Source organism: Chelon labrosus (genome assembly GCF_963514085.1).
Source record: "Chelon labrosus genome assembly, chromosome: 14".
NCBI lineage: Eukaryota > Metazoa > Chordata > Actinopteri > Mugiliformes > Mugilidae > Chelon > Chelon labrosus.
Genome location: NC_140347.1, coordinates 20,560,456 through 20,585,504, shown reverse-complemented (window position 1 = coordinate 20,585,504; position 25,049 = coordinate 20,560,456). Strand labels below are relative to the sequence as shown.

General features: G+C 39.3%; 1 protein-coding gene across 1 annotated transcript; it reads left to right on the top strand.

Moving 5' to 3' along the window:
• Positions 1–4,483: 4,483 nt before the first annotated feature.
• opn8a (opsin 8, group member a) lies at positions 4,484–24,496 on the top strand (the record flags this gene model as incomplete). The annotated part of the gene is made up of 4 exons (XM_084560629.1): positions 4,484–4,556; positions 12,875–13,168; positions 18,119–18,444; positions 24,122–24,496. The coding sequence occupies 4 exons, from the start codon at positions 4,484–4,486 to the stop codon at positions 24,494–24,496; spliced, it is 1,068 nt and encodes a 355-aa protein (XP_084416755.1).
• Between the last annotated feature and the right edge of the window lie 553 nt (positions 24,497–25,049).

Genomic DNA, 25,049 nt, shown 5'->3' with positions numbered 1-25,049 from the left:
TGGACTCGGTGGGGGAGGTGGGTGACGGGGGAGTTCTGGCTGAACTGTCCTCCATGCTGGACGATGAGTCCCGCCCCCCTCCATGGTGACCTGAAGGGACTGAGGAGCAGCTTCAGTGACGGTCTGCTTCACCCTCGATGTTTGAAGGAAAGATGCAGAGGGTCTTTCCTTCCTGCTGCCGTTGGGCTCCACGGCGAGCACTCCTAATATGTGCAATATTATTACACCTTGGTGTAATAACACCAGTCTGTGCAATATGTCTATTATCTGTTCCATCTCTGTCATTTCTGCATGCTGTTGCAAACTGCAATTTCCCCATTGTGGGACAAATAATGGTTTTCTTATTCTTATTCTTATTCTTATTATACAAGATTTCTTTGACAGCATATCTGAAGAGCATGTTATCTATTATTTCACTTTTGAACATTATCTCTCCTCCCGGGAGAGGAGTGTCAGGCATGTCCCACTGGAAGCAGACCTCGGGGCCCGACCCAGGATACGATGGAGGGATTATATCTCTCGTCTGGCTTGGGAACGCCTGGGGATTTCTCCGGAGGAGCTCGTGGATGTGGCTGGGGAGAGGGCTGTCTGGACTTCCCTGCTGAGGCTGCTGGCCCCGCAACCTGGATCCAGATAAGCGTGGGATGACGAGACGAGACGTGACAAGAATACATAAAGAGAAAGCCATATTTGACCAAGATAAATTCCTGAGTATTCCTAGTCCTATGCTCACACATACACACTGTAGAAGCACTATGCTAGTTGGGTTTCTGTGACAAAACAAATAGAGACCGGGGGCCCATTGTCCATATGTGGATGTTTTAGTAGTAATAAATAGTTGACAATATTACGTAATCCCACATTTTTTGGTTCTTTCGGTTCTTTGAAATAGTTGGTGGATTGGTTATCACGGCACCATATCCTGTATTCTTGGGAGAAGATTTATTCAGTGTAAAAAAGAAAAGGGACTTAAACAGCGTTGTTAAAGGATAACGGCGAGAATTTTGTATCGTCAAAATCTTTTACCATACCCTGACCAATTGCTTTTAGAGAGGTACCGTTTCATTAAAAAGGAAAGAATTCCCATACACCATCGCCATACATCAACAATTCTTGAAACTACTCACTCTAGTGATGAATATTAACGAATAAGGGATAAGGTCATATAGATGATAAAATCATTAACGTAGAGGATACAGAAAGGTCAGAGGGACTTAAAATAGCTCTCTCCATTCCAAACTTAATCCAGTCACACTATTCCAGACCACTATAAACCTGGTGATGACAACACAAACATCCATGTAGATAGATCAGACTCATGTAATATTTTGGGACATTCAGTCTCCATATGTGGAGGGTGTATAATCTTACAAGCCAGGATCATGTATCCCAAAGTGACCCTCATTTAGATATAAAAAACACGCATATTCTAATTCTTCTGAAATCCTTCTGTCATCAATCAAGATGATTATTATCTGGGGACCCCAAATTCCAAAAAGCGCACAATAACATTGCTAACATGGTAATATATTGTAGGAATAATAATCAGGTAACCAGCTAGGTATCTAGTTTGTTTGTTAACAAGCTTGCTAGTTAGTTAGCTAAGTGCAGCTAGTACAGCTTTGGTTATAAACTAAAGATAATAGCAGTGCTAAGGAAAAGCCGGTAAATGTCTGTACAAAACCTTAGTTTGCCACTCATTCACATCAAGCAGGTGTTGAGATATTTCACAAAATAAGAAATGACTTTGGCCAGAAGGAAATACTGTCAGGATATTTCCACAAACAAATCTATATATTGCCGAATGGCAGGAGATGAAAAATCAGGGGATAACAAATGGAGAATACAACAAAAGATGCTACAAAACTATAATAAATATGCTTTCTAGTATTCAAGTATTCACTTGTCACTCCACATCCTTCAATGCAATAGCTTATGTAACAGCTCACTGTCATGTGTGCTAAAGATAGACCACAGGCAAGAAAGATGTTTAAGTGGCGATGGAAGGTTCATGAACGCTCCATACATGCATGCAATCTTGTTGGAACAAATGGAATAAGGAATATAATAATACTGAAGGACACCGGTGGGGATGTTGATAAGGATGTTACTGAGGGCTGGATAACCCACTCCATCCCTAGTTATGATACTGCAGGGGTGCTGTACTCTTTATACATCTCTGAGGCCGATGCTGCCTACACATTGTTTTTAACCTGGATTCTTGATTTTGCTATACTTCCCTGCGTATATTGCTCTTTCTTTGGAAAAACAAGCACTATATGTAAAATATTTCAGCAGTCTGTAATTGTAGATGCAACAACCTTTTTTGCCTATTTGTAAAACACTTACTGTACGGCACATTTACACAATTAAAACAACATCCTGAATTCCCACTGCTTTGCATTAATAAATGATCAGATCCCTATGATTTTATTGATTCACTTAACAGATCATCAGTATCTAAATGTCACCTCATATGGTAAATGATATGCCTTCAAATTAGTTTATGTATCTCAAATATGAATCCATTTTCAACTTCACTGTCTTACAACACTACTTAGCACATATGTCAGTTTAATGTGTCCCTAGGGAATTTAAGATTTTGCACAACTTGTTCCAAACATTTTCGTACATTTTGCATTTTCTGGTGGATGTGTTTATCAATTTGTTTGTCCTGTATTTATTTGCATTTTTTCTAAATGCCATATTTGTTTTATGATGAAAATGTTCTGTTGCAATGTGCCATCCACTGTAGTGTTTATTTTCATGCACATCACCAGACTACATATGCAAAATGATGCACGAAGTGTATGCCTTTTGTCCATATGTTTATGTAAACAGATAAGGAACAAAGCAGTCCCTCTAGAAAAACCCACTCCATTAGCAAGACCTGACATTTTGTTTGACCCTGTGAGGGCTTTTAACAGACTCATAAATAACACTTTCTCGTGTGAACTACGTAAATGTCCACTGTCTAATATGCTGAATCTCTACAACATTTAGTAAAAAGGCTGTGACATCTAGCCAGTTTGCTTAGAGAGAATGCTATGTTCTTTCTCTACAGCGATATAGGACTTGATGATAGTTGTGTGTGGTTACATCATTTACACCTTGACAGCATTTTTGTACATCAGAGAGACATTATTGTAATATTACAGTTGTATATTGTTTCTATATTTTGGATTTATATTTTTGTTGTATAGTGATTTCTATATTTTATACCTCTTTTTAACTAAACTGTTGACTCTGAGAGCCCTGCACAGGATTTCCAATGTACCTGGACTGTTGGTTTATGCACAAATGGCCAAATAAAGAACCTTGAACCTTGAACCTTGAACTATGTGAAAATGTGATTTCAGTGCCCTTTTCACACAAAAAGGGGTGCAAAGATCACTTGGATACGTGCGGAGTAAGGTGCATGATAAAGGCATCCTGCAGGCTATAGTGCTGAAATCAGGGCCAATAGTTCAGTTAGCCTTGGAGTCAGAGCATGTCCAGTTTAGACAACCAACAGCCCTAATGGCAAATTCATACATTCATACAAAAGCAAGCAGCACACCTACCAGAAAAGAGTTACAAAGCATCCTAATTTAGATGTTCCTCTAATATCCAAACTTACACCCACATTTAAGAGAATATGAACACACACAGGTCAGAATTATATTCGTAGACAGACAGCAGGCTGGTTTGCACCATAAATCCAATACAAAGAAATGAATGTCATTCAATTCAATCTTCGGCCGATCAAGTAAGATATAATAAAGCTCCTGACAATCAATGTAAGATATTAAAATCTATGGTTGCCAGCACTGACATATAGTGTAATTGCCTGAGGCTTTTATCAACCTTGTGTGTATATGTGTAAATGACTGTTAAGAGTCGAGTGGAAAGTGTTCTGAAATGATTGGTAGTAATTATAATTATCTGCACAGGCAGTGTGCGTGTTCTTGAATGTGATATATTTGTGAGGACCAGTTTCAATTTGAAACATTGTAAAAGAGAGTATTTTGAGAAAGTCAGGATGTTTTGAGCGGTGGTCCCTTTCTGACAAGACAGGGTTAAGCCCTGGTTTTAGGGTTGTTGTCAGAATTCATTTGGGGTTTGGGGGAAATGATTGGGCAAGTCATCAGTTGAAGTGACGGTTAAGGTTAGGGCAAGGGAACGCATTAGCTTAATGACTGTCCTCCAAAAGGCGGTCATAGAAACATGTGCGTGTACACAGTTACTGCTGTGTTTCTGTGGGTTGTGCATGCAGACGGGTGGTGGGAGGGTCTGACGATGGTGCCATTGTGTACCGCACGGTAAATTATCTGTGTGGTTTATTTTCACAGGTATATTAGGTGTCAGATGCTGGACTGCACAGTAGGCATGAGAGGGCTGAGAGAAAAAAATGCTTAGTGCAAATACATGTGGAACCACACTTTAGAACCTGGAAGAGGTGTTTTCTCTACTTTGAGTCATTTATGTGACTAACTGGACAAACATGGACGATAAATACACATCCAAACTGTCACCTACTGTTGACGTTTGGGCAGGGATCTACCTGGTCATAATTGGTAAGTAGTCCATTGCTTACTTAATTTGCTCGTTCTGCAAAGCCTATTACTATTAGTATTTTGAGTTTGCATGGATTTATCTAAATTTTCTCAGTGATGACTCATGTGAAGTAAATCTTTTAAGCGGATTTCTTGTCTGCTTTATTGAGGGGTCACAATTCGAGTGACAAACTGCCTGTGTCAGTCTAGTAAACTCTGCATGTTTTTTTTTTTTAACATTCTGTTCACATAACTTAAAAGCTGAATCCTTCACAGCTAAACATAGTCTTAAACTTTAAGATATCGTAGAGAATTGAGGAAGTAATCTGATAAGGGTGTTTTTACAGCCTCCGTATCATTCTCCTTGGTTTAGTTGCGCTTTCATTCTTTTACATATATTTACATTAGGCTGCGATACAGTGCAGCAGCTGACTGCAGAATGTGACGTGAAACGATGGTTATAACGCACATGAACAACTCAGTTCAGTGTTGTATTAGTAATTATTTATGAAAACTTAAATTGTGACCCACAAGCTGAAACCGAGGGAAGGTCTGAGTTGTACTGTCACACTTATATTCCACGAGTGGGAAAATAAGATGGAGAAGTCATTCATTCATCAAATCATTCATTGTCAACTATTGAGGTAACTCAGTTTCAGAGTGATTGACATCTTAAGGAATCAAGAAACCTCTGCAGGCAGATGATCAGAAACCTGGGTCCAGTTATGATCATAAACAGGGATATTTCACATGTTCGAATTAAACTCTATGTCCTGAATATGATCAAAACCAGGATAATAACATGTCTGGAGACACATACCTGCATGAAAAAGAATCCTGCGACTTCACTTGTATTCATTGAATCCACACGTCTGTACTTGGTTGGCTGTGTTGCTGTTTACAATGGTGGTGTAATGATGTAATGAACAACAGGTGATCCAATGTCCGGTCAAAGCAGTTGCTCCATTGCGGTGAAATCTGGGGAAACATGACATAACATGTCAGATGCAGGAATGAAGCTTTGATTCAACCTCCTTCCCTAAACCAGAACGTTGAAGATGGGTTGTTGATGGGTCTTCCAGCATGACAATTACCCAAAACATATGGCCGAGACAACAAAGGAGTGGCTCAAGAAGCAGAACATTATGGTCATGGAGTGGCCTAGCCAGTCTCCAGGCCTTAATCCCAAAGAAAATCTGTGGAGGAAACTTCCAGTTGCCAAGCAACAGCCTCAAAACCTTAATGATTTAGAGAGGACCTGTAAAGAGGAGTGGACAAAAATCCCTCCTGAGATGTGTCTCACCACCAAATACCAAATCATGTTTTGTTTAGGGATCAAACACAAATGCAAATCGATTTACAACCTTTATGTAATGTGTTTTTTTGTGTATTTGTTGTTGATATTCTGTCTCTCTCAGTTATAATAAACCTACCATCAAAATTATAGACTGTGAATGTCTTTGTAAGCGGGCAAAAAATCAGCATGGAGTCTATATGAAAAGTAGACTATGAAAAAGCTTCATCGAGTGATGAAAAAAGGCCTTTATTAATTTCATCTGCTGCTGTGACATCCCCTGTTGCTCTCTTCACTCAGACACATTCTCAGCCACTGTCCAAACCCTAATCACTACAGGTAGCTCTATGTATGTCTGTATGAACCTTAACCCCTACTGCCTCAGCTGCCATGGTCACTCGTTGGACCTCAAAATGACATTTAATTTGCTTTCTCTGTAGGAGTCACAAGCATTATAGCTTCACCTATAGAAGCAGATGTATACCGTATCTGCACTCAGCTCTTCGACCAATTTCGTACTTCAAATTGGCTGAAGCCTACATGCACACAGACATTGATTTCCAGCTGATAACATATATAGAGAGCTTAAATCGACTGACACAATTTCCGTTCCAACTGAAGAGCTCATATACTGCTGGAAATTTCATTATATGACATTCTCTAGCTAAAATTTATTCATGAACAATATATTAGTTCATGTATCAAAAAAATAAATAAATCTAGTGCTATGGAAAACAAATACCAAAATAAGCAATAAGCTAGTGTTGCTCACAGGACTACTTACACTTATATTTTTGTTATTGCATAACTGTTTTCACATTCCAGTGATAGAGCAAATTCTGAACATTAAGCCAATGCAATGTCAGATATGCTGCATTAATGTTAATGTTAATAATGTTAGCAGTGGTCTAATTGAAAAACACTGCATTTCCCACTGTAGCTCAAAAGCTATATGTGCCCCCTGTTCAGGTAATAGGGGTACACGTTTTATAAAGAGTTTGCTCCTGAAAAAATAAAAAATAAATGTCTACATGGCACTGTCTGTCGTGACATAACACTGAAAACACATTATTCCTTCTGTAATACTGGCTGACAAAAATACTGGATAAACCCACCACACACTAGCTGCATGGAAAACAAGAGATGTTACCAAGATAATCAATGGTTAGCAGTAAACACAAGATTGTCACAATTTCTATCCAAAAAGCTTTAGAAATGAATAATGAAAAAAAGACATTGACATGTAGTTGTTGTTCTAAATCTGCAGAAGTTATTGTGCCTGTGTTTTGGCATTGTAGCTGTAAAGAAAATTTGTAACTTCATTAATGTGATGAATAATGTGCTGCTTAGGAGGAATGTATTGTTTGGTTTCTTAGAATAATTTTCAGAACAACACCTCGGAATTATTGATCAGACTTATAATTATTTGGCTACATGTCATATTCATAAAAGCAAATGTATTGGTAGGAAACTCTGCGGTGTTGCTTTCTATCCAGAGATCAGTCAATACACTCCCACATTTCTGTTTTTTAAAAGTCAGAAAGCAGGTAAAACCGCATCTGCTTGTACAAAGATCTTATCCCCCTTGCATGTTTTTTTCTTCCCGTTTTTTTTGTTGTTGTTTCCCTATTTCATATACCAGTGATCTTGCACAGTATATTGTTTAACAGTTTTAAGTGTAAAGCTGTATATTTTTGTTATTGGTTTCTATTTGAATAAAGCTTTATTAACAAAAACAAAACAAAACAAAAAGAATAACTGCATTTTAAATTTAATTTAACTTTTGTCAAACCCCCTAACATGATAGGAAGTTTGCTTGCTGTACACATTTAAACACAGGCATAATTATTTAACCATCATTATTCAACCACCTCAAACAGAGACAGAATAGATCTAAAGACAAAATTACACGTACACCACATTTTCTAGACTTCAGACCGCACACTGATGTTATAAGTCATAATACTTAGGCCTACGGGGCAGATGTCTTCTGTTAGACTCTTGAGCTCCACATGAGGTTTGTGGGAACATATTTCTTAGTGCTGTCAGCAACAGTTCAACCTGTCTGCTGTGGAAAATTACATTTCTGTCATATCGAGGTTGTTGTCATTTCCATTTTTGCTGCCTAAATGCCATGGCGATATTATTGCTCCTGAGGTGTTTCCATGTAACATGCCTCCTATCTGGCCTAAATAAGAAGGAAGTAAGACAGGAAACATAACTTACTATACGGTATGGTAATGTATAGTGGATTTTATTGTTATCGAAATCAGAAATATAATTAAAAAAACTATTTTGTCAGCAACACAGACAGCATATATTATATCTCATGCACGACACGTATGTAACATGTCAGTATGTCTTAATTAGGTGTCTTTCTAGGAGCCTGTTATTTTTACTCTTCACAGTTAAATTACTATTCTAATTAACCTACGTCTTTCAGTCCCAGTAGACTGGAATTATTGTCCAGGTTTATATAGGTTTGAAGATAGATGGAATTTATTTTGTGCTGCTCACAGCATTTAAATAAAGCTTTTAAAATGCCACTCCTTGTTATGCGAGCGTCGCCTTTGTTAACCTGCTGTTCAATGCTAATGTAGCTCCCTGGTCTGTGTGTGTCCTTTTGTCCTTCAGACGCTGATAGAAATGAGGTTATAATTAAAGAATAGTAATTATTGTTGGTACAGTAATGAACATGTTGGAATCATACTAGAGTCAAATGTGGAAATGTAGTGAATGTACCCTGTGCTCAGCACAGCCAGCTATACTAGTTAATGCTGCCAAAAAAGATTCAATAAACAAAACTTTAAAGCATTTAGAACAACAAAAATTATTATTCCATCCCCATGAAAAGAAGTGCTACTTCTTTGTGTACAATGTACTGTGTAATTCAGCTACAAGCACTAAAGTGTACAGTCTGTCATATGCCTTCCTCACTACACCGGAGTCAATGAGTTTATCCCTTTTAGTGTCAATAAGAAACATTAAACAGCTGTTGTATTTCATGACTGATGGTCGTTTCTAATGCCTTGAAATAATTGATCCTGACTCTCCTGATGTGAATGTTCTTTCCCACACAGCCATGACAGAGTCCTGTTATACCCTGCGTAAACAGTCTGACCAGTCGTACGCATGGATCACACTGTACAGATAGTTCATCTTGTGATTTTCTCAGTGATAATTCATCAAACGATTTTTCGCAGCAAAGCAGTTGTAACAATCACATGAAGTCCAACAGAGTAGTTTCCAATCAACAATCTCTGCGTTATTCTTGGGTTATGCTCTGTATTCTAGGGGACAGTGCCCCAGACCCCAGAAGTGAGGTGGCAACATTACAGCATACAAATGTGAACAATTCTGCAGCCAGCAGAAGCTTCAGTTTGACAGTTATCTGACTATATGTGCGACCTCATTAACTATGTCAAAATGATGCAACTGGCCGATTTAATTTTTTAGAAAACCCCGCTGGCATGAGTGCTCAAATCTTTCCATAACCAGTGTGCATGAATTTTAAAATGAATCCAGCCGGAGGAGACACCCCAACCCTATCTTTAAAATTACCTTTATTTGTGGTGATCTTGATTCAGACTTGATAATTGGTGATTGTGAATAGACATGAAATACGACTTAAAGAAGAGGGAAAGGCTTGATTGTCAACCAGGAACTCAGGCAGTGATTGGATGCCTCGAGAAATCGGAGGAGAGAGAGGAGGCTGGACTGGAAGTGGGAAATGTAGACTTGATTCATACTGCAAAATCTGAACACCTAAAAGATATTTAAGCGATGCTCTGTGCGTGGGGAAAGAGATGTTAAAGCTTGGGAGTCCAAATGCAGAGGAGGAATTCTCCCTGTGAAATGGTCAGTTGTTTATCCATTGACTTAATCTGCACTGATCACCTATTCCCATTTATCCACACAGAAGAGTGCCTTAGCAATCAAACGTCACCATTCCTGCTTTTGTATTTATTAAATTAGAAACTGGAAGTTCCAGGTTTTCTGAAATCATTGTATGAGGCAGCTACATTATATGTATTTGAATGTGTACAGTATGTATGTATGTATAGGCATGGGTGAACTGCATGCGCCCGCTGTATGAATGACGTTCATGCACAAACAAAACTTTCAATACACCAGCCAAAGTGAGCAGTTCAAGGCAATTCAAATACTAATAACTAAACATATGCTAAAGTGTGCTCTAGTGTTCTGTATAATAATAGCACAAAGCTCAAGGCTAAGGTGTGAAACCAGATGACTTCTGCCAAGGTTGCTCTGGCATAGGAAAATTGCAGTAGGACCACAGAGGGTCAAAAACCCAAAGCTTTTCCAAAGATTAAAAGGACTATTTAAAAACTGAACAGCATGAGAATAATATTGTGTGTATGTTGTATCAATCAAATATCCATAAGCTCATGCGGGAGAGCGATATTATGTAAAGCAGGTTGAATCCGTAACACAACAACCAATCTCTGTAATGGAAAAGACATTAGCAATAATTCTGTAATTAATTATGGTTATATTTTTAGAGTCACACTAAGCCTCACACTCACCTCGTACTACTGCACCGTAGTGAAAGCAACCAATTTTTCCCAAGATGCAATCTGTTACATATTAATCAGTTCTTCTCCCACATGAACTACACGATTATATGTGATTTCCATCCAGCTGGCAGTTTATATGCTCCTACAGATTTGTCATAGCATCATGGAAAGAAGTTACATGCAGTGAAGATAGATATTGCATAATGACGATAGAACATTACATACTGAGAATCACATTGTATGGCTTATGCATTTACAGTATCTTTTTTTTTTTTTTAATCGGCATGGAATAATGCACATCATGCCATAAATAAGCACATAAACAAATAATAACAACTCCTACACCATTATTTTGTGTTTCCAGTGATCAGATATTGAGTGAGTTTTCCTTTCTGTGGACATGTTTCCTTTACATATTCTTAAACAAAGGCAAGAAAACACTGATAACACTGCTGTTAAATCAGTACATTTTTGTGATATAGAAAAAGTACTTTTCTATAGTATCTTTGTTTTAAAAATGACAGCCAATGGAATGCTACTGAAAACCAACGTGACACATTTCAAACGTCTCATTCGTAGCTGTGCACACCCCTGAACTAATACTTAATTGGAGTACACTTTGTGTAAGAACCTATCATTTTGGCACATCTTGACTTGGGAATATTTTCCTCTTATTTGCAAAAATGTTTCAGATTACCTGCCACCTCTCGTGCACACCTCTGGATTTTCTACAGGATTCAGCTCAGGGCCCTGTTCAAAGGGTCTGGAACCCTATCTTCTGGCAAAGACCTGCCATGCCAATCAAACCGTTTGGCCGTGTTTTATTATGGACCGAAGAGTAACAGCAACATGACTGACTGGTACTTGGAGCTACCCATGATTCCCTCCACTTTCACTAAAGCCAAATTTCCAGCTGAAGGAATGCATCCCAAAGCATGATTCTGTGACCACCACAGTGATTATGGTGTTCTTTTGACAATGTTTTTGCCCCCCAAACTTTTTTTCCCCCACATGGCTTTGGGAGACTGGGACATTGAGTTTGCTCAGACAAAGCTTGGATCTTGCCACTTTGCCCTATAGATAGTTGTAACATGTGAAGAACAGCTGGTAATTGCCAGAAAAAGCTGCAGCTCCGGTAATGACACTGTTGGTCTCTTGACAACCTCTCTCGCTAGTTTTATCTTTGTCTTCTCATCACTTTAGGGGGGATGTCCTGTTCTTGATGAGGCTGCGGCTATGCCATGTTTTCTCCACTTGTTGGTGCCTGTCTTGGTATGGTGTATCCATGGTGTTCCATGATAGATCTAATACCGTAGACATTTTTTGTAGCCTCCTTTCAACAATAGGATCCTGTTAATGCTTTGTAAGCTCATTGTGGCCTATCAGAGTCACTGCAAGTGAAGACGAATGTGTACTATTTCACATGATCTTAGCCACGTACCCAATCATAAAAGGGTGCACAAACTCATGCAGTTCTCCGTTTTTTAATTTTATTGTATTTTCTCTGAAATGTGTCAGATTGGTTTTCAGTGCCATTGCATGTCCTCAAAATAAAGGCACTTAAGTGCAGATACTATTCGTCTTTGTTCATTCATAAAACCTGCCTGTTTTAACAGGGATGCAAAACAACTGTATCTAAGGAGGGAAACGATTTAAGCTTGAAAAACTTTAGCATACATACTGTACTTACACGCAGTATTTGCACAAAGTGTCACTTGTTTCTTGGGTTAAATGAGACACAGTGAAGAGTTGAACATTAATGATTTTTCATGTCAGTCTTGATGTTTCAGTATAGGCAGCCCATAGTGTAGGCAGCCCATAGTGATGAGAAGTCCAAAGAAGAAGAGTAACAAAGGTTCAGTTTACTGGAGGGAGGATGACGTTTTGAAAAACAGCTGCAAGCGAAAATGCGGTGAGAAACCACATTTTCAAATACATAAGTGTTAAATAAAACCCTGTCTTGAACCTAGCAGAATTAAAGAGCATTCTTTAATGGATGATGCTCAGGGTGAAAGGGTGAGAGCAGAGTTGGAAATTAGACATGACTCTATATTAATCCTAAAAACACAAACAGCCATCGGGGGAAAAAGTGTGTCAGCACACACGCTTTATCAGCTGCTTCATGTCCATAAATCAGAAATGTTTTATTCTTATGTTTTATATTATACTTAAACAGATCTCTTTTTCCATGCTGTAAACAAAACACAAGGTCATGTAAAAGCGGCCATGTCTGTTAGAAACAGACAATAAAACAAATGGGAGAATATAATCAATGTAAATATGTGATGCAATTAACCGCCATAATTCTGCAATGATCAAATGAGAAATTAATACTGTAGTAGGAATAGTAGCTTGTTCCTAATGAAACACCTTACCTGACACCTTACCTGACCCTGGGTAGTTGATGACACCTTCTGATTAATTTTTCTGCAGGGATAGGTTCATAAAGAGATTTTTTTATGATGTTCTTTATATGTTTTCTGTCCTTTTTGTGTTGTTTCCTGCAGCTTTTCTATCTATCGTGGGGAATGCAGCAGTCCTGGTCAGTGCAGGCCGTCGCCTCACTCTGCTCAAAGCTCCCGAGTTCCTGACAGTGAATTTAGCCCTAACAGACATCGGCATGGCTGTCAGCATGTATCCTCTGTCCATCGCTTCAGCCTTTAACCATGCCTGGATCGGAGGCGACGTCACTTGCCTCTACTACGGACTGATGGGCATGATTTTCAGCGTGACTAGCATCATGACTCTAGCTGTGATGGGGATGGTCAGGTACTTGGTGACAGGAAGTCCACCCAAGAAAGGTAGAGTAAAATCAAATTAGATCTGAGTGAGTTTAGAGCTGGTGAGCCACAGTCCAATGTTGAACGAATGCAGGATAGCATATTTCAATACTTAAAGAACGCAGTCAATATAATCAAAGGTCAAATGGCTTAAACCTCAAATGGTGAAAAAGACCGAACATTTTTGAAACCCAATCCCAAAGGATTACTTATGAACCTTTTTAATTATCATCAATCATAAACAGCCACACTGATACGAAGTATTGATGACACCCAAATTACATGAGACATAAATATCGGGACTGTACCCAATTGATATTTGCAGCTTTACTGATCACCAACAATTAAGTTGACTGATCATACCTCACTTTTGTATTCTGTCTTCTTTTATCTTAAGGCCAATTAATAAGGTCACTCGCCACCAAGTGGTCAGGGGTGTGAATTGCAATCTGTCAAAATGACGGATGGCCTTCAGATTTTTCCGTCACATTTAAAAAAAAACGGTCAATGACGGAAAATATTCGGTTAACGCGACCCCTGAGTGTGAGCTACTGAATAATGGATGTAAATCATGCCTCATTTGCTCCTTTAAATTAAGGAATATCAGAGAGACATACAGTACATTGTGACATACAGTGGACTTGTGAATATGCCTGAACAACAGCTTACTTTAACTGCATACAATAATCAGCCGCAACATTAAAACTACTGACAGGAGAACTAAATACCATTGACCATCTTGTGACAGTACAATGTTCTGCTGGGAAACTTTTGGACCTGGCATTCATGTGGATATTACTTTAGACTTTAAACTTTAGAAGCTTTATTGTCATTGTATAAGAATACAACGAAACTCTGTTTGGCAGCATCTCTTGTAGCAGCTACATGTCATAGGCATAGAGAAAAAAAGAAAATAAAGGTAATATAAGTAGTAAATATTAAGGTGCAGTAAAAATACTATATATAAATAGTCTGTATTTACACCAGTGCAAAACGTAGTGGTCCGTTTTCTGGTGTGGGAGGTAGTGTGTGTGTGTTGGTTGGTTGGTTGGTTAGGATGGGGGGGTCATGGTTCCTGCAGCAGTCTTTTCATAGCCATGGGGAAGAAGCTGTGTTTAAGCTGTGTTTGGACATGTACCACCCTCCTAGACCAGACCAGGCACCCCCACCCCATAGCAATGACACTTCTTGATGACAGCAGCCATCCCCGGCAGGATGCAGCCTGACACAGGCACACACACAAAAACGCTTTAGGAACAACTAAAAAAACATGAAAAACAACACAAGGTGTTGACCTGGCCTCCAAATTCACTAGATCCCAAACTGATCAAGTATCTGTGACATGCACTGGAAGAAGCATGATCCACAGAGTACAGAGAACAATATTCTGTTGCCAGACACCACAGGACACCCTCAGAAGGCCCATGTCCATTCTCTGATGAGGCACAACTGTTTTGGAGGGACAAGGGAGACCTACACAATATTAGGAAGGTGGTCATAATGTTATGCCTGTATTTTTAACAGATTACAGAGCTCAACAAAAATTGTTCTTGAAGTACAAAAAAATATGGTCTTATTGTTTTTTACACGCTCGTATCATCTGATGATGAACAGTACTGAACCTCAGCTGAAAAATAATATGGACCAAAGTAGTGCTGGGCGGTATACCGGTTCATACCGAATACCGGTGTTTTTTTTTTTTTATGATATGAATTTCTCATATACCCCAATACCGGTGAGTAGCGCACAAAACGTCGCGCCGCCGGACATTGTTTGAGAGGGGGCTGTTTTGCAGTTACACCAAACAAGCAGCATATGAGAGCACAGCCTGTGTCGAGAGGTGAACAAAATGGATCAACACGGTTCTGAAACTGAAGTTACAGAACGAGTACCGTATTTTCCGGACTATAAGGCGCACCTGAATATAAGCCGCACCAGCTAAATTTTGGGGAAACTACAGATTGTTCCATATATAAGCCGCACCCGACTATAAGCCGCACCCGACTATAAACCGCTGGTGTTTTAATTACCGTAAGAGTTTCTTCTACCACGGAGGGGATTGTCGGGACAGAAATGACTGTTTGGAAACGCAAAGCGTCCCATTCATTTACATTTGACAAACATAAATCTTTCGATCAATCAAACAAAAAATCAATCGATCAAACTTTCACATCTTTGACATTACAAACAGCATTCGTGCAGTGCACAAATACAACGGTGCGCTCTTAGCGCACTTCCTGCAGTCATAGTAGCCAACCGTAGTAGTGCAGTATAACAAAAACAGCTTACAACGCTTGACGAGGCAATAACGTTAAATGGCTAAATTTAATTTGTCCAAATTATTCAAGCAGAGGAAGAAATACTTCTATTGCAAATTAGGGCACGACAAAGGAGACAATGATTTTTATGAGTGGAAACCGGAAAAGCGGTCTCCAGCGGATGTAGTTAGCGGACCAATCACAGCCAATGCCGCTGCGTTGCTGCTGCGTTGCTGCTGCGCTGCTGTTGCGTCGCCTCGATGCGCGTCGAGGATTTTTGGGAGGTGCACGTCTGGCCCTTGCGTAGGACGCACGGGGGTCCGCAAGGACGTAATAGGTCCGTAATAGGTCCGTACGCCCCCTCGTGCTGTGTCAACGCGGAAGCATAATTTCGGCTTAAAGTTGTAGCCGCAGGCGGCAACACGAGCAATTTACTTCACCACCTCGGCCGCAAGCATGTCCTGGAATGTCAGGAATGTACGAAACTACGATCTGCGTCATCCACGTCTGCAGGTAAAGGTAGCACTGCAGTCATGCAACAGTCAACAGTCATGCATTTTGATTCCTTCACTTCATTAATACTAGTGTGGACATTAATGTTTTTCTATAATATTCACTCCTCATGACAGTAAAATATGTCATTCCAAGCCAATTTACTGCAGTAATTATTCTCTAAATTATTAGAAAATAAGGTTAACACCCAGTCGTGCTTGAAAAAAAAAAATACCGTCAAATACCGTGAAACCGATATAATTTTGAAAAATACCGTGATATACATTTTTGGTCATACCGCCCAGCACTAGACCAAAGTTCGTCTTGTGCATGATTAAGTTACAGAAATAAAGTTTATGGTCTCTCTGAAAAGTCAAGAAGTCGTTAGCTATGGTCATTTTGGTAAAGCCAAAAGAAAAATCCTTTCCTACTTTATTGATCATTATATGATGGTTTAAGGTTAAAAATATGAATTCCTTGATTTATGAGGAAATGGAGTTGTGTTTTTAGAAAATGAACTTTTACTTTTGACTGATTTTAAATAAGAAAAGAAGTGTTTTGTTTGCAATGTAAAATGTTAAATTTACCACTAGTGCAGCTTTTTTTCTAATCTAACTTATAAAGCTATTGTAGTGTACTTTGGGAAAAAATAATTAACAAATTTTAATATTATCAGTCTGGAGGAGTTCCCCAGCTTCAGTGTGTCTGCAGGTTTAGAACCTCTGAGACTGTTTTTTCAGGCACATTAAGCAAACTTCACATGATGAAGCAGCCTGCATGGCTGCATTAGTCTGGTTGTTGCCACTGGCACAGCATTAAAGCGTGAAAGTATAATAATCCAATAAAAGAAGCTGACCACAAGTGGTAAATCATTTTTCAGAATCCTACATATACAACATGTATACTCCCAAAGCATTTAAAATACTGCAAACTCTAGAAATGTCATGTTGTGTTGATGTTTGAACCAAATTCTTACACTTTTAAAGAATACATGATGCTAAAGATGATAAGTAAAACTGAAATAAGCTAAACCAGAGCTGATTTGAATAAATTCCAGATAAGAGAGGAGCTGTAAACTGTACGGCAAGACAGTGTAATTACTGTATCCAGATTTGGGCACACAAAAAAAGCATTAAATATCTTTAGAGTATCACAATGATGATATCAGCTCTCCATAACAAACTCTCATCTGCTGGTTATTATCTTATATTTCCTACAGTAATGTGAATGTGGGTTTAGCTAGGTTACTACCAACTAAAATTTAGGTTTTGGAACATAGAGTTGGTTCTGGTTCCATTCGCTTCATCTTGAATTAGCATTAGCTGAGTGGCATTAGCTGTTTCATTCATGCTTCACTCTCATTGACTTAATCGTCAGTCCTTTAAGTTTCCAGCTGATTATAAACTTCCAGTGCCTTGGAACTATCTTCCAGTCGGATCACGCTTCACAACCTAAGCTTGAATTATGCTTCTCTGGGTTGCGTTGTGTATATTTAGAATCTTTCGGTTTATTTTTGTGTTAATTCAGAACCAAAGAATTGAAATCAACCAGCATTGCTGAGGTCTGGGAGGCATGCATGTCGGCTCATCTGTGAAAAGCCGTGATTAAACCCTTTGGAGACGTTTGGTATAACCACAATCTTTCGCTAACCTCCGTCATAACAAAGTTGCGGTATGAACATACTCTAGAATGTAAAACTCAGCTCAAAAATAAAAAATGCTGACATTAATTAATTAATTCTAGGGTACAGAATTTTGATATTAGTATTTTGCAATAGGGTCGCGTAATACGACATTTGGCGATGTGTTCGTTTGAAGCATTGTTTGCTGCCAGAGCTCACCCCACCATGCCACCAACTACCTCCTTATGCACCCAGCTTTGGTTTTGTTGATTTAACTAAGAGCCTGTATTTATTTTTGTGTGCTCTGTGTTAGCTCCCCCAGAATTTTCAGTGCTGTACGGATTATCTCTATAAGAGAACAACCTTTTCCACTATAATATAACGGCCAAATCCTTTAAGCATCCCTGCACCAGTGGTACTTGAAGACTCCTCACTAACGCTGCTGGAAAAGGTTACCTGCGGAGTTATCTCCTGTAGTTGCATCATTCCTTTATGGTGCAAAGCGATATAACGAGATATAAAGAGTTAGCGTATATTATGGTGTAGGATAAAGTAGTACAGGATCTTGATGCACTGAATTTAAAATCTTTTTCTACACAGGTATCAAGTTCCGGAGGCAAACCATCAGTACTGTTATATGTGGGATCTGGCTGTATGCTGGCCTGTGGGCCTTGTTTCCTCTGCTTGGCTGGGGAAGCTACGGGCCAGAGCCGTTCGGACTTGCCTGCTCGATAGACTGGACCGGCTATGGGGAGTCCCTGAACCACGCCACTTTCATCATGACTCTGTCTGTACTGTGCACAATCCTTCCCTGCCTGGTCATTCTCTTCACTTACTTTGGTATCGCCTGGAAGCTGCACAGGGCCTACCAATCCATCCAGAGAAATGATTTTCAGAATGGCAATATTGAAAGGAAAATTACTCTCGTAAGTATAAGGTGACTGTGTTGACGCTGTCCTCCTTCTGTATGGGGAACTGAAACTGCCACAGTAAAATCAATATATGACTCAGTAAATAAATGTATATGCCATTTTAAGGCATTCGTGTCCCTGCCCTAGATCTGATGTCAATCAACCGATCGGTGAAAAAATCCTCACATGATTAATGATGCAGAAAGGTAAAAGAAATAGGAATAGGAACAGGAAAAGAAAAGAGAAAAATAAATTGGTTTCGGGAAGAAAAATGGGGATACAAAGGAAAAATAACAGAACTGAATGCACCGTATATACAGAAACAAAAACATTTAAAATTAAGTGAATGATAAACAGTTGAATCGAAAATGAATGCAATACAGAATAAAAAAACAGAAGCAAATTTACACTAAAATATCAATTTATGAATGAATAAATACCTATATTGTTTTTTTTTGTTTAATTTGTTATAATATGGGTGCATTTAAGTAGCATACAAATTTATTTTTGAGTCTTTTGAGACTTTTTATTTTTATTATTATCTTTTTTTATCATAGTCAGTTTCAGTCCTCCATACCATGCAACGTACTGTAATTTTGCTCGTACACTGCACCAAATCTGGGTAAAGGTGCTATCTTGGGTATGAACAGTACACTGTATAAAGGAAGCAGATGTAACCACTGTGATGCCACAGTGGTTTGTGCACTACCATCGTGGTTCATGTTATTATTATTATTATTATTTTTTTTTTTTAAATCCAGAGGTACAAAGTCGGGTAAGAAGAAGGGTACCCATCTGCTAGTTCATCACAAGGCTAACACAAAGAGACAAACAACCCTTCATACCTGCCGGCACAGCCAATTTAGAATCACCAGTTAATGTAACTAACATAACAAGCATGTCTTTAGGTTCTGGGACAAAAACATACAACTCAAGTCTGGAACATTCTTGCCACTAAAAACTGCACGAATGTGTTACCGACAAATATTATCAATAATTTATATTTATTTATATATATTTGAATTTATACACCAGCCTGATTAAAACAAAATAAAAAGTCATGCCAAAAAATGGCGACATTTAAATTCCAAGCAACCCATATTAATATCAGATGAACATATCCAATGAAAGGACCGTCTGTATCTGATTGCATAACAATGAGATAAATGAGTTTCTTGTAGGATAAGTCTATCAATCCTCTAAAAATATAAAGCGGCAGGAAATGGATTTGGACTGAATTAGTATAACTACCTACGCTGTGCTACGAAAAAACATTAGAGTGGTCCTCTACATCATAGCACTCTGCTGATACAAGAGCACTCCACTTCATTGTGAGGCATGTGAGGTGATAGGTGAAGCAATAGTTCTTGCATCTTGCATGAGGCCTTTGGTGAGTGCGTCATCTAAGCATACAGATTGCACATCCATATGTGTGCATTTATTCATGGCCTTGTTTGTACAGATCCATTTCATTCATGAGTGTGATAAAGCCTTAGAGAGAGCAAAGGGGAAAGGGAACCACAGACAAAGGGCACTCTCTGCAACTGTATAGCTACTCCTGTTTTTCAGTCAGTTCTTAAAAGTGAATTCTTAAAAAAGGCTACATGCAGCTCTGAGATTGTGAAATGCTATTACTGAATAAAACTCAATCATAGTTACAAACAAGGGAAGTGTGTCAAGTTTTGAACTTCGCTCTTGTGCATTGCAAGTCTCACATAATATGATTTATCAAAAACAGAACACACGCCATAGGCAAGCTAGGGAACTGGTCTAATTCAATCAAATACATTAGCAGCAGAAAGAAAGAAAGAAAGAAGACCCTCTGCTGTAGCTCCAACTTGTGGTCAGGTTCATTCTGTTCGCTTTAATTATGCATTAGTCTGCCCGAGTTAATGGAACCAATTGGACGTAGTTTAAAGAGGGACACATACTGCCTGTATGTATATAGTCCCACAATTAATATTGCATGTCAAAACAAAAACCCAAGCCATGAAGTAGACATCATTGATAAAACTGCGGAAAAAAGGCACATGACGATCTGCTTGGAGTTTTGTCAATTCTATCTTAAGGTCTTTGAGAGCATGACTTGGCAGGACTCCAAGCACGATGACTGGTGGACAGCAGTCACTATTTAAGGCCAGGCTAATATGACCTCAACAGAGAAGCATGGTAGTGCTAGCATCATGCTTCAGAGTGACTTTAGACTGGTAATGTCTCTAGCTGAATAGGGTATATTAGACACAGCTGTTCATTATGACACAAGCCTAGGGGGCTCCGGCAGGACAAAGATGGGAGTAGTTACGGCTAATCTTGAGACAGCTATGCTAACTTTGGCTGGAGTCCCTATAGGTGTTTTTCTGCTGGTAACGTTGTGCCCATGATCTGTCTTGGTGTCTGCAGCTGAATGGGCTGTGTTGCTGCCAGTCGCCATGCCACAGTGTTTAGACAGTTAGCAGCACTTAAATTACTGCTCTTCAGGGCACTCAAACACAACAGTACAGACTGAAACAACGTAGCAGACCTGTGTCATTTTGATCACAGTAGTACTGAGTGCATTGCATGATGAAAACATAATCCTAACTGTCATTTTAGGAAATATGGTTGTTAGTTAGACTCGCCCAATGACAGCTGGGATAGGCTCCAGCTGCCACGTGACCCTTCACAGGACAAGTAGTTACAGAAGATAGCTGTTGTTAGTTAGATTTACATTTGACCCCATTCTTACACCGAGCAGCCAGATTCACCATCTTGTGACAATTCAATGTTCTGCTGGGAAACTTTTGGACCTGGCATTCATGTGGATGAACTTAGACATGGAGCACCCACCTAGACCAGACCAGGCACTCCCACCACATAGCAATGACACTCCTTGATGGCAGCAGCCATCCCCAGCAGGATGCAGCCTGACACAGGCAAACACACAAAACTGCTTTAGGAACTCAAAAAAAACAAAAAAAACAAGATATTGTCCTGGCCTCCAAATTCCCTAGATCCCAAACTGATCAAGTACCTGTGAGATTCACTGGAACAAGCCTGATCCACAGAGGTCCCTCCCCTTAACTCATAGGGCCCAAAGGCCCCCACTAACAACATTCTGTTGGTAGATGCCACAGGACACACTCAGAAGGCCCATGTTCATTCACTGTCAGAGTCAGAACTGTTTTAGAGACACAAGGGGGACCTACACAATATTAGGAAGGTGGTCATAATGTTATGCCTGATCAGTGTCAGAATGTCTAATCGATCTTCCAGTACCGCCAACTTTTACAAATGAACATGGACATTTGCTGCAAAACTAACTTCCCTTAGTGGGACAGTGAAGGAAGATTTGTAAACTTTGTAATATCTTCCAGCTATTAACCAGTATCTTGCCTTAACAGCTGGGCAGTATGGAAGGAATAAAGAAATGACAGATAATGTGTTCATTTGTCAAATCTAAGTAACATCCTTTAATTTTTCACGTTATGTTGAGTTAATTGCTTACTGATTCTAGCATAATGTAATTTAAGGGGTCCTTCGCAGTGTAGGATTTGGAGAGCTTTACTCAAACAGGAGCGAAAAGAGCTTAAATACTTACCCGTGTTCATGTTTAATACATATTTGGTATTTGTTCGAGTATGTAAGGCAGAAGGATCATGTATGTATCAAAATCAAGGTCATCATAGTGAGAGAACAGTGCAAAGCTTGAGATCAGTTGTTTTTGTTTTATTAAAGCAGACACGTGTCACATGGTTGTGATTTGTTTTTTCCATTGGATTTCCTGACAAAAAATAGAGAATATCTGTGCACACCACAAAAACTCTGTGTTAACGAAGACCCTCCATTGTAGATGCAGAGTAAAGGTCACCAGATAAAAAGCGGGGTCTCCTTTGAGATTTGCAGATAGCTTTTCACCCTTTGACTTGCGAGCACTGCTCAGCGTGAGATTATGGGTGGAGTGCTATCTGTAAGTGTCTGGTGTGTGACTCGTGGGAGCATTCCCATTGTCTGTCCACATCTTGTGCATTTATGTTTCTTACTATGAGTGCGTATGCATATTCATGACTTTCACGAACTGTGTGCATTAGAGACAATGAGTGTGGGGGGGGGACACTACGCTCACATAACATCACAAACAAAGCAAACAACAATATTTCCTGCTCTTTTTGAGGTAGAACCTGTTTTGATTGTATCGATAGTACAAGATTTACAAGATTTAGATGTGGTAATTAGGACTAGAGCTGCTTTGATCACTTATTCTTGCAGCAGAATTAAGAAAAACTTTGATCGTGCAGCAAGAAAGATGGCCTTGCAGAAAAGTGAGCAGGGATAGACAAAGTCCAAAAATAAAAGTGTTTCACGCAGTGTCATCGACTGGTCACCACTTATGTTTTACACATCTGGGTTTCTGTGAACAGTTTTAGCATCTGGTCTGTGGGGAGTCGATGTTGAGAGGGTACGCGTCATAGTGTGCATGTTTGTACCTGTCACATTCATATTCAAGCTGTTGTCCCACATGAATGGATTTTTGGATGTTCTATAGATCCCAGATGACAGCCATGTCTACCTCTTCTGCTCGCTCTCTTTCTCAACTTTAAATCTATGAAGTTTAAGCACAAAAAAAGGACACTTTAAGTCTTTATCTTATAATATATAATGAAATGTGATGTTTAAAACTCCTCTGATACAGTTTAGGCACAACTAGCTTATTTATCAACACATGAAAACCCTGAATATCTTCTAAAAATGTAGAAGGGCTGTTTTATGGTTTGTAAGGCGGCGTATGACAAGATAAAGAAAAGGCACTGGAAAGGCAGTGAATATGCAGACTGCTGACAGAGCTTAAACTATACTTTTACATGACTGACGTGATTTAAATTGACATGGGTATAAGTCATTTGGTCCCGTCTGATCATTTCATATTTCTTGAGGAGAAAATGAGAATATTGATGGAGTGGGAAAAGTCAAATCATTTTCCGGAGGATAGTATGATATTTTGGGAGATATGTTAATTTGACCGAGGGTTAAATGAGCCGATCAAAGGCACTCGCATGTCTGGGAAGCATAAACGTGGCAGGAGCTATTTAGCTTTAGCTCAACTTTGCACAAATCCTAGAAATGGATAGTGATCCTGTTTGGGCTGAACTTCAAAGAGCAATTTAAGTGAAAACCAAATGGTACTTTACTATCTTAAGTACCAACGTCAACTCTCTCCACTCACATAATCATCATTAAAATTCATGAATATCACATGTGTAATTCATGGCACAATTTAAATGAGATTAAAAAAAATTGTCACGACAAGTGTGCATATATGTTTTGCTGAAATAAAAATCCCCAGTCCCAGTACCCGCCGGAAGGGACAGGACTTTGCCGTTCAACAGACACGAAGTAGCCTGGCAAAATGTATATTTTTTTTACACTTCGAGTACTGATTTAACAAATCCAAGTCTAAATTAGTTTGTTTGTGGGAGTAAATTCATATTCATTGTCATATCAGAGAGAAGATCCTTATGTTTCTTGCAAGGAAATATCCATTTCAGTTATTTCTGAAATCAGCAGATGGTTTGTTTCTGAACTGTTTTCCATTCTTTCTTCTCTTTTCCCTGCCATCTTTATTGGACTTGCGTCATTGACATGCCCCCCCACTCTGTTTCTTTAATCTTCCCTCCTCTCTTGTGTCCACTGGACTGAAGTGCTGTTCTTGTTTCAGATGGCTGTGATGATCAGTTTGGGTTTCCTCATAGCCTGGTCCCCCTATGTTGCCGTCAGCTTCTGGAGCATGTTTCACTCACGGGAGCAAGGCCGCATGACTCCATTCGTCAGCCTGTTACCTTGCCTCTTTGCGAAGAGCTCCACCGTGTACAACCCTTTTATATATTTCATCTTCCAGCGTACCTCCGCGCCCAGGCTCCTCCTTTTCAAGAGACACGTGTGTTGTTGTCACCACACGGCCGGTTCGCCGGCTGAAGGAGCACAGACGGGAGGCAACTTGACCAAAATCACTGACGGCATGGATGAAAAATACGTGAGTGTAAACGGAGTTCCTGCATCACAGCTTGAGGGCGAGAAGACAACATTGGGCTAATATCTCTTTGACGTTTTTACATTTTGGGATAAATTGTACTTTTTTTTCCCCTTTAGTTGTCAAATTGATGCCATTCTCATGAAAATGTGGCTTGAGCCAGCAACCAATTAGCTTAGCCAAAGGGAAAGACTTGTAAAAAGGGGAAAATAGCCAGCTTGTATCAACTAAACAATACAATATCCATGTAATAGTACTTTTAAATAAAACAAATAAAAACAATACATCTCATTTGCTCATGCTGCACGGAAATTAAACTTTAAAAACAGATTTGTGTTGGTCTTAAGCCCTATTTGCACGGGAGGAGTTTCACCTGGGCATGTCCTGTGATTCAGAAATGACCCCCTACGTCTGTGTTGCATGTGGCGCATTCGCACGGGATAAGCAAACTCTGTGTTTTACTCAAACTGACTATCCATAGTTATGTCTTTGCTACTTTCATTCTCACTCCACTGTGCGTCAGAGAACAATTTACACTTTTTGACAGCTTTACTTACTTTGCAAATTCTAATGGATAATAGAAAATATATTTTGGATACTACTGATCCCGATTAAG